General features: G+C 39.6%; 1 protein-coding gene across 1 annotated transcript in view; it reads right to left on the minus strand.

Annotated features, from left to right (window-relative positions):
- LOC105526719 (cytidine monophosphate-N-acetylneuraminic acid hydroxylase) overlaps positions 1–11,116 on the minus strand; it is a 66,524-nt gene that overhangs the window by 46,895 nt on the left and 8,513 nt on the right. Inside the window, exon 3 of the mRNA XM_011962812.1 lies at positions 6,608–6,699. Within this exon, the coding sequence (XP_011818202.1) occupies positions 6,608–6,699 (92 nt within the window). The remainder of the gene's footprint in view (positions 1–6,607; positions 6,700–11,116) is intronic.

Genomic DNA, 11,116 nt, shown 5'->3' on the forward strand with positions numbered 1-11,116 from the left:
AAAAAAAAAACAAAAACAAAACAAACAAACAAACAAAAAAGCTAAAGTAATCAAAACAGTGTGGAACTGGCAGAAGGACAGACATATAAATCAATGGAATAGAGTCCAAAAATAAACCTTTATATTTATGATCAATTGATTTTTCAACAAAGATGCCAAAACAATTCAATAGGGGAGAGAATAGTCTGTCAGAAAATGGTACTGCAATTCATCCACATGCAAAAGAATGAATTTGGGCCCCTATATCACACAATGTACAAACATTAACACAAAATGGATCAAAGACCTAAATATTAGAGCTAGAACTATAAAACTCTTAAAACAATAGGAATAAATTTTCATGATCTTGGATTAGGCAATTTAAATAATATTTCTTAGACTGGCCATGTGTGGTAGGTCACATTTATAATCCTAGAATTTTAGGAGGCTGAGGTGGGGTGATCTCTTGAGCCCAGGAGTTTGAGACCAGCCTGGTCAACACAGTCTGACCCTCTCTCTACAAACAAATACAAAAATTAGCCAGACACAGTGGTGTGTGCCTGTAGTCCCAGCTACTTGGGAGGCCAAGATGGGAAGATTGCTTGAACCCAGGAGGCAGAGGTTGGAGTGAGCCATAATCATGCCACTGCACTCCAACCTGGGTGACAGAGTAAGACTCTGTCTCAAAAAATGTATATATTTCTTAGACTCTCTCTTTCTTAGACTATTATCTATATGTGTGTATGTTAGTCTAATAAATATATTAGAATAAAAGACTTACTCTAACCATATACTTTTTTAGACACCAGAAGCACAAGATCCAAAGGAAAAAATAAATAAATTAGATGTCATCAAAATTTAAAACTTTTGTGCTTCAAAAGATGTCAGCAAGAAAGATGGACAATAACAAGTCTTGGTGAGCAGGATAAACAGGGTCATACATTGGTAATGAGAACGTAAAATGAGGCAGTGTTTTTGAAAACAGTTTTATAGTTCCTCAAAGTTAAACAGTTACCATATCGCCCAGCAATTCCATTCCTAGGTTTATAACCAAGAGAACAAAAATCATATGCCCATATAAAAATTAGTAGATAAACAGTCATAGGAAAAGTATTCATCATAGCCAAAATGTTGTATATCCATACAAGGAAACTTATTCAGCCATAAAAATGAAGTAAATGAAGTACTAATATATGCTACGACATGGATGAATCTTGAAAACAAGATGCTAAGTGAAAGAAGCCACACACAAAAGGTCACATATTGTGTTATTCCAATATATGAAATGTTCAGAATAGGAAAATCCAGAGAGACAGAAAGAAGACTGGTGGTTGCCAGGGGCTTGGAGAAAAGGGGAATGAGGACTGACAATCATTACAGGGTTTTTTTTGGAGTGGTGGAAAATGTTTTTGAATGAGATAGTGGTGGTGGTTGCACAACATGTGAATATTTTTAAAAAAGGATTAACATGCGCAGTTTAAAAGGGTAAGTTTTGTGGTACATGGGTTATTTCTCATCAAGACGAAGGAGAGGAGAAAGAAAAAAGGAAGGAGGAGGGAGATGGGGAGAGGGAGGACAGCAACCACCAGAACAAAATATTCTAAAACGTTTTAGGTGATGCAAGTGTAAATGAGATTCTTCCTTCTACTTTTCTGAATTCCAACTTTTTAATTGTTACCCTATAGTATTTTTTATAGTAATAATAAAACCAGATGCTCAACGTTGATAACATGTCCCCAGGCGGATCAAGCCCTTATCTTTCTCAGAATGTAGTATGAAATGCCTACAGCATTGGTAGCACTGGACTAAAAAGTGAGCTCTGTTAACAAATGTTCCCTTCGTGGCAGTATCTTCACTCCAGCTAAGGCTGAAATTCCCGGAGTTTGTTATTTCCTGCCCTCCTACTGACCCTGCTGCCAGCTCTGGCCCTGCCATTTGCCTGCATGGTGGTTAACAGTAGCCTTAATCTAATTTTCCAAAGCATCCAACTTCCTGCTGGGAGGGAAATCCCTCATCTCTGCTCCTGTGGTCCCAGTCTCAAGGATATATGCAGACTATTTAAGACATATGTATGCAAATAAATTATGTTCTGTGTACTACCTACCATGAATTTAACAGGCATTCAATTAATTTTTTTTTTTTTACAACAACCTGTTTTTTGTAAGATGTCTACTAAAAATTTTATTTCTATTTCACATTTGAAGAAATTAAAGCACAAAGGGATTGACCAAATTGCCCATTGTTCCCAGACTGTGTATTGGAGCCTGGATCTGCACCCAGGTGAGAAGGCCCCATTGCTTTCACTCTTAACGCTTTGCTACAGTGTCTCTGTAAAGGTCTTGATCAAAAGATTTAGAGATTTTCATAAAAGCCCCTAAAAGCAGCTGTAGATTACTTGGTTATATATTCATAAAATTGATAGTCTCTCGTCCTTTCACTTACACAGTGTTTATGTACAAACCCATGTTTATTATCAGTTTTATGTCAAATAAATTTAGCAGTATTTATACAGCACACATAACCACCTCCCAGTAATAAGGCAGCTGGCAGGCTTTCCGGGCTAAGTCAACAGATTCAGGGTGGAGTTCACTGGAGAAAATAGCTAGTAGTCCAGGAGTCCTATTTGAGACGTGGAGGGAGGGTGAATTTGTAGTCAAAACACTTAGCAACTCTCCCCCAAAATAGCATGCTATTTCCTTGTAGTGAATGGCAAATGACACATACCTCAATAAGTAACACCTCTGTTTGTAGGGGAACTGGGAGAATGCTGGCAACACACTCTTGTTTAAAAAGGCATTGGGAGTTGGTCTCACAGAGACACATGGGTGAGAGTGGTCACACCTATATAGTATGCCATAATAATTTGAGCCTAAAAAATTTTTTAAAGGTATTACATTCAAAGCCCACAGTCGGGAGGCACGGCCCAGGAAGCTTCCAGCTCAGCTCCCTTCACAGGTAATCTAAGACTGTCTTTATGTCACCCACATGTGCTTATGCATGTTTTTAAAAAAATAATTGAGTCATTCTATTTATAATGTTTGTAACATGCTTTTTTTTGCTTTGTGTATCAAAAACAGGCTGGAGTGCAATGGTGTGATCTCAGCTCGCTGCAACCTCTGCAACTACTGGATTCAAGCGATTCTCCTCTCTCAGCCTCCCAAGTAGCTGGGATTACAGGTGCCCACCACCATGCTCAGCTACTTTTTGTACTTTTAGTCGAGACAGGGTTTCACCATGTTATCCAGCTGGTCTCAAACTCCTGACCTCAGGTGATCCACCCACCTCGGCCTCCCAAAGTGTTGGGATTACAGGTGTGAGCCACCGTGCCTGGCCTCACCCAATGCTTCTATTCCTCCTCTCCCCTCACTCCTTCATTCAAGGTTCCTGACCCTTCCAGATATGGAGCTGGAGGAAAAAGGAGAGTTTAAGAAAGAGAGCAAGGGTCCTTTGGTCACAGAGCAGCAGCACCATCTGGGCTTGGCTTTTGTTTAAGGCTGATTCTAAGGGACACCTCAGTGCGTTATTGTGAGAATGCACCCAATTGCTTGGAAACACCCACCTGAAGTTCTCTGCACCTGGGTATCTCTATGCTACCTGGTTACATATACTTTCCTTAGCCCCAGCAAGGTAGCAATACATCCAACTGTTCTCTGCAGGCCTTTTGGACCTAGGATGACTCTAGGTTTATGCCCCTTCCAATCATGGCCCATATCACATCCATAGGAAACACTCATCTGTTCCAGCCCCACTGAATTCTGGGAGTGCCAAGGTGCCTAACACAACCTCTTCTCCTTCAGCTTGTCTGTCACAGCTACACAGCCAATCTTTTACCCTTGAGATTTCTCAGGAGAGAATCAGACACCAGTCCACTGTGTACCTCAACCTTGGAGAACACATATCAGACTCTCTAGGTGGTCCAGTTAACGTCTGGCCTAAGGAGAGGGGCAGACATCCCTCAGAAGTTGCCCCTGCAAGGGGCATGGACTCTCAGTACAGCTTTCCAAATAACTCTTCCTAAGAAGTTATATTTCAAACTCCTTCTCTATGCTTTAGTATTCCTTATAAGGGTGAGGGATTTAAGAATGATCTACTGGTTCTCAGCCTCTTACTTTGTAAATCCTTTCTCAGAACTTCATTTTGGAATAGGCATCTGTTGTTTTGCAACCTCAAACTTCCATTTCACCATCCTGTTACAAGGTATTGCATATGTTGTATATTTAGCATTTTCCATTTTTACAAATAACCCAGTTTTCCCAGGCCTCACCAGATTGAGAATATAAAAAATAAAGTTGCAGTCTATCTTTATGCACAAATGATGATGGCAAGAGCCCCAACTGTTTTGCTGACTAGAAATTAGCACATTTTCAAGTGTCCTGAACGTATTTTGGGGACTTCCCCAAAAGTATGCTACACACATGCCCACAACCCGATCTGTAACCACATGGTGTCTGCTTTTCCCTCTTTTCCTACTCTGGCTTATAATCTTCCACATTGTCTGCCTAGAAGTTTGAGGAGTGTCAGATCATTGCTAGGTTCCAAGGGTAGGTGGAAGACATAGCCTCCTCTCCAATTGTGTGCCACATGTGGTCACCAGGATGTGAAATGGCTCTTCTTTGTCAGATATTAAGTTCTGGCCATCTCCTACTTCCCATGAATCCTCCAACTGTCTCCGGAAAATAGTGCCATTATTTTTCTGATTGCCACTTTCCTGAGCTTGGGCAGTCCAACCCGGTCTACAGGGCAGAACAATTCCCATTTTTAGCTCCCCACAAACCACAGACTCCACCACCCAATTTCCCTTCCTTTTTCTCCCTCATGCCCAGGTACAAAATAGAAACCTCTGTATATATTAATGGATAGGAGGGAAAGAGAAGTTGAAGTCTCACTAGCAGCTTCTGGGTCAACACTTTGCTTGTTAGAGATATTCAATATTATCTTTCTTTTACTTTCTAAGTTCAAGAGCCATTCAAAAAAAAGCAAAGTGGAGGACAATGTATATAGTCTGCTACTAAGGAAGGGGATATTATAAATACGTACTAGTTTATAAATGCAAAAGATACCTCTAGAAGGACCCACAAGAAAATAATAATAATAGTAGTTGCTTCTAGAGTGGTAACTTTGGTAACTTGGTGACTAGGGATCAGAGGAGAGAAAATTTGGTTTTTACTCTATTTAATTTTGTACTTTTTGAAAATTTTACATGTATACCCCAAATTAGCAGTTTGCAAATAGATAACTCATTTTAAGAAGAGAGAAGACAACATTCAAGTTGAAGCCTGCAATGGCAGACCATCCGTATCCATTTGCAAAGCAAAAATTAATCTTGTTTATGCCCCAAATGAAGAGGACTAACAACTAACAGCACAAACAATAGCCAACACCATAGGCATCTTAATTGGTTCAGTTTACACAATTCTGACTGAAAAATTAAAGTTGAGCAAACTTTGCACTTGATGGCTGCCAAAACCATCCAGATCAGCTGCAGACAAGAGCAGAACTCTCAGTGGAAATTTTAAACGAGTGGGATCAAGATCCTGAAGCATTTCTTCAAAACATTGTAACAGAAGATTAAACATAGCTTTACCAGTATGATTCTGAAAACAAAGCACTGTCAAAGCAATGGCTACCAAGAGGGGGAAGTGGTCCAGTCACAGTAAAGCCAGACCGCTCAAGAGCAAAGGTCGTGGCAACAGTTTGTTGAGATGCTCAAGGCATTTTGTTTGTTGAATTTTTACAAGGACAAAGAGTGGTAACATCTACTTATTATGAGTGTTTTGAGAAAGTTAGCCAAAGGTTTAGCAGAAAATTACCCAGGAAAGCTTCACCAGAATCATACCACAAAAGTGTCTCTTGCTCATTTCTTTCATCAAACAAGGGCAATTTTGTGAGAGTTTCTGTGGGAAATCATTAGGCATCCACCTGATTATGGTTCCAATTTGGCTGCTTCTGCCTTTTTTCTTTCCTAATCTTAAAAAAAAATCTTTAGGCTGGGTGCAGTGATTCATGACTGTAATTCCAGTACTTTGGGAGGCTAAGGCAGGTGGGTCACCTGAGGTCAGGAGTTCGAGACCAGCCTGGTCAACATGGTGAAACCCTGTCTGTACTAAAAATACAAAGCTGGGCATTGTGGTGGGCACCTGTAATCCCAGCTACTTGGGAGGCTAAGGCAGGAGACTTGCTTGAACCTAGCAGGTGGAGGTTGCAGTGAGCCAAGATCACACCATTGCACTGCAGCCTGGGCGACAAGAGCAAGACTCTGTCTAAAAAAAAAAAAAAAAAACTTTAAAGGGCACCCATTTTTCTTTGGTTAATAATTTTAAAAAGACTGCATTTACATAGTTAAATTCCCAGGACTCTCAGTTCTTTAGGAACAGAAAAAATGGCTGATATTATCACTTACAAATCCATCTTGGCCTTGATGGAGCCTATGTTGAGAAATACAGCTTATATTTTTCATCTCTTAATTCCATTTTCCACAAAATTTTTTAAGTCTCCTTGTACTTAAAAAGAGATCTAACAGTTTAAAATCAGAATGTATCCTAAGCTTCAAGTAAGATTAGAAATAAGTTGACAAGAACCACAATAACAATAACAGCAGAATACATTTATTGATATTGATGGTATTTACCCAGCTCATCTTGACAGAAGCTTTCTGGAGGGTTGATATACTTCATGGTGCTCACATCTAATTTCCAGTTATGCTTTGTGCATCTAACAGACCTGGGTGAAAAATTGTACTTAAGTTTATGAGATGGTAAAAATAAAAATCTTGATTAGGCTTAAATGTATTCTTTCATAATGATATTAAATTATAATGGAATTAGTTGAACACAAAATACATAAAGCAAAAACTATCAATAGCTAATACCTATTCAAAAAAAAGACTAATCATCAATAGGTAATTTTATAAATAAAATAAATTAAAGATAAACTCCATATCACAAAATGACACATTTTAGAGAACAGAGACAACGGAATAAAGAAGTCTTCAGAAACACCTCCTTTATAAGCCAAGCTGGGTAAGATCCAACTGGGGCCAATACAAGGAAAAACTGTAGTAGTAAATATATATCTATAATTTATATCACTCTAAAATCCTTGACCCCTAGAATAGTCAACCAAAGGTTACATATTTCAAAGAGAAAAGATCTTATAGTTTAAGATTTTAGAGCATATATGTGAGATAAAATATAAAATGCTCAGTTAAATATAGATTTCAGATAATGAATAATTTTTAAATATGCTTTCTATAATATTTAAGACATATTTATTCTGAAAATTTGTTGATAAATCTGTAATTTAAATTTAACCAAGGATCTTGTATTTTTATTTAACACTAGCAACCCTGTTTTAGCATGAGAACCAGATGGTAACAAAACAGGTTGTAGGCCGGGCGCGGTGGCTCAAGCCTGTAATCCCAGCACTTTGGGAGGCCGAGACGGGCGGATCACAAGGTCAGGAGATCGAGACCATCCTGGCTAACACGGTGAAACCCCGTCTCTACTAAAAAATACAAAAAACTAGCCGGGTGAGGTGGCGGCCCCTGTAGTCCCAGCTACTCGGGAGGCTGAGGCAGGAGAATGGCGTGAACCCGGGAGGTGGAGCTTGCAGCTCACTGAGATCTGGCCACTGCACTCCAGCCTGGGTGACAGAGCGAGACTCCGCCTCAAAAAAAAAAACCAAAACAGGTTGTTCAGTATCTTTTCCCCATCTTACCACAACTTTGAGGGGGACAGAGTGGCTAGAGGTGTGATAGAAAGAGTTCAGTTTTTTCTACTTTGGTGGTGTTTCTTTCTGGTGATGTTTTGTTGGTTTTAAGACTTAAAGAATTTTTTAAAATAAAGAAATCTGTCTCAAACCTGAAACACCAAATTTTTTAAAAACTAAAAACATCTACTTTAACGTAAATGAATCATGCTGACATTTCTGAATTTCATTATATCCAGAATTATCTCATGTTCTCCAAGTTATGATGCAAAAAGCATTATTCAATGCTTCAGTTTATGAAGGATTATTTTATGACTCCTTTCTCATTGATGAGTAGCCAACAACCTTTCAATTAATTCTGATGGAACATTCCAACTGTAGCTATTCAGCATGCCAGGCCATGAAAGGGAAAACTGGCAGAACCAGGTGCTCACAGGTGACAGGGAGACAACAGCTTTCCAATTAGAGGAGGTTGTGAACAACTGATAGGCTTTAAAAATGAGAATCATGGCTTATAAAATTTGATTATCTTGGTTGTGTTGAGAAGAAAAATGGCTGAATAATGGTGGGTAGAACAGAACAGGTAGGTCTCTGTTCTTGGCTGGAACCTAGAAGCTAGAAAAGACGGTTTCTTCAGATAAATAGCTACAAAGAGAATCCAACTATAATTTACCGAACTCAGAGAAGTGAATGGGAGACTACAGAGCGTAAGTTACCATAGAAATGCAGTTTCAACATACAAATGCTTGGTGAGCTGCATCTGGGAATAAAGCTGGCAGAACCTGCTTCCTCATGGTCAGGAGAGCTAAGAGGGGAGGACTAATGTGTCAACAGAATAGGTAAATCACTCGCAAGGCTTTGAATGAAGAAGAGAAAGGCTAGCCTGTGGCAAAGCAATCACTATACTTAGATGAGCATATTAGATAGAAAAACAATCTGAGTTCCTGTAAATAAGTCCCTCTATATAAGCTACACAAGAAGTTCATTGCAGAGAAATAAAATAGTAACTGTAATTCACTTTTTGGGGGTGCTCGCCATATGCCACCATATGGCAATTCTTTTAAGTGTTTTTTATGTGTTTGGCATCACGTAATCCTCTCAGTAACCTGACAGAATAGGTAATATTTTCATCTTCATTTTAGAAATGAGAAGACCGAGGTCCAGAAAGGCTAAGAAACCTGTCTAGGGTTATGACCTAGCTAGTAAGTGCTGGATTCAGGTTTCTAAACCAGGTAGTCTATGAGGAGAGATGATGCTCTTAATCAGTAAACTTTAAGGACTCCTTAAATGGCTAGCTAAGTGGCACTCTGTGAAATGGTCCACTAAGTTAAAAAACGAGGAGAGGAAACCCAGAGTCTCAAAGCTTCAATCGTTGGAAGAGAAAACCCCAACACCTTGAAGTGCTGACAGAAGTTTACCAGTGACAGAACTATGCCTGAGGCTTCACTGACTTGAATCCACCCAGAAGATGGAAGAACGTCAAAATGGGCATCATTTACCTAGATCACTTTTAATCATTTACCTAGATCACTTGTAGAAACTGCGATTGTCATTATTTGAAGTTATGGAATTGCCATTGCAAAATTACAACTGAGACAGTGAAAAAGATTTGACCTAAGTGACTCCATCCTGCTGTTGCTTCTAACCTCCAAATTGTTCTTGTTCATTCCTGGTTGTAGGTAGGCCAAACTAATTTTGGGAGGAACTTAGTTCAGGGAATTACCTAGAGGTTCTCGTAGAGCACAGTTGCCAGCTAAAAAGGTGTCCCATTAACTACTTTGGACGTATTTATACTAAAAATACGTTTTTAAAATCTGAAATGCACATTTAACTGGGTATCCTGTATTTTTATTGGTCAAGTTGGCAGCTCTATATGAGGAGCCAAGCAAGCTACAGGTGCAAAACTGATATGAAAGGAAAATATCCTGGGCCCCCAAATCACTAAGCTGAAAGGAAAAGTCAAGCTGGGAACTGCTTAGGGTAAACCTGCCTCCCATTCTATTCAAAGCCACCCCTCTGCTCACTGAGATAAATGCATATCTGATTGCCTCCCTTGAAAAGGCTAATTAGAAACTCCAAAGAATGCAACCATGTATCTCTTATCTACCTATGACCTGGAAGCCCCCTCCCTATTTCAAGTTGTCCAGCCTTTCCAAACCGAACCAATGTTTATCTTACATATGTTAATTGATGTCTCACGTCTCCCTAAAATGTATAAAACCAAACTGTGCTCTGACCACCTTGGGTATGTCATCAGGGCCTCCTGAGGTTGTGTCATGGCCAAATGTCCTCAAGCTTGGCAAAATAAACTTTCTAAATTAACTGAGACCTGTCTCAAATTTTCAGCGTTCACATTTTGGTAACCATGAAGGGATTCTGAGCGGAGATGCCCCTGACCTTGACAAATCTCCTATCAGTGCTTGGTACCAGCACGAGCTGACTTTATGGCTCAAACCAATAGGACGATTTGCTGAGGCCTGAGAGCACCCCTCCAGAGAATCCCTGATCTCCCCAAATGTGGTAGAGATCTAAAGTTTATTTTGCTGTTAAAAAAAAAAAAAGCAAGTAAAACTCCAGAAAAAGTTTTCCTTGCTTCCAAAAAGGAAGGCAAGATTTACTGCTTCCATGACTATGAAAGACAGGTAACTCCTTTATGGAGTTTGAGATCGCTTCCAACAGGAAAGATGAGGTTTTTTTCCTGCTTCTAGGATGGTAGAGAGCAGTCTACAGCCTGAGACCCATCCCTAGGTAAGTAACTGAATTGGGGTTTGTCTTGGCTAAAGTTAAGATTAACAACCAGCTGGTCTTAATTTCTCCTTACTATTAGAGTGCTCAGTAATGATATAAGTTGTGTGATTGCTTCGCTTAACTGTTTTTGTTGTTGTTGCTGTTCGTTCCTGTTTGCATTGTTGTTTCGGACTTTTTCCCATTGGGTTTGATCAACTCTATCCGACTTGATCAAATCCAAAGGAAATTCCAAATTATGGGGAACAAGGCCTCTGAAGTGGCTAAATTCACACACACACACACACACACACACACACACACACGCACGCACACACGTGGTATGGGGTGGAGGAAAAAAAAAAAAAGAGGAAAAATTTTTGATTCTGACTAAGGGGCTTTATTTACATAACAAGGCCGCCTTTTTGTTAGCCAGGCCAAACTGAAAGAGCAATGGCTGTACTTCTGAAATAGCAGCAATTTGTCCTAGCTGAAATATGGTAATGAGATTTTAAAAGTTTCTTTTAAAGGAGTTCAATGGTTAAAAATCAGCATAATTAAAACCTAACATCCAGGCCGGGCGCGGTGGCTCAAGCCTGTAATCCCACCACTTTGGGAGGCCGAGACGGGCGGATCACGAGGTCAGGAGATCGAGACCATCCTGACTATCACGGTGAAACCCCGTCTCTACTAAAAATACAAAAAC

This window comes from Colobus angolensis, unplaced genomic scaffold, assembly GCF_000951035.1.
Source record: "Colobus angolensis palliatus isolate OR3802 unplaced genomic scaffold, Cang.pa_1.0 Scaffold6, whole genome shotgun sequence".
Classification (NCBI taxonomy): Eukaryota; Metazoa; Chordata; class Mammalia; order Primates; family Cercopithecidae; genus Colobus; species Colobus angolensis.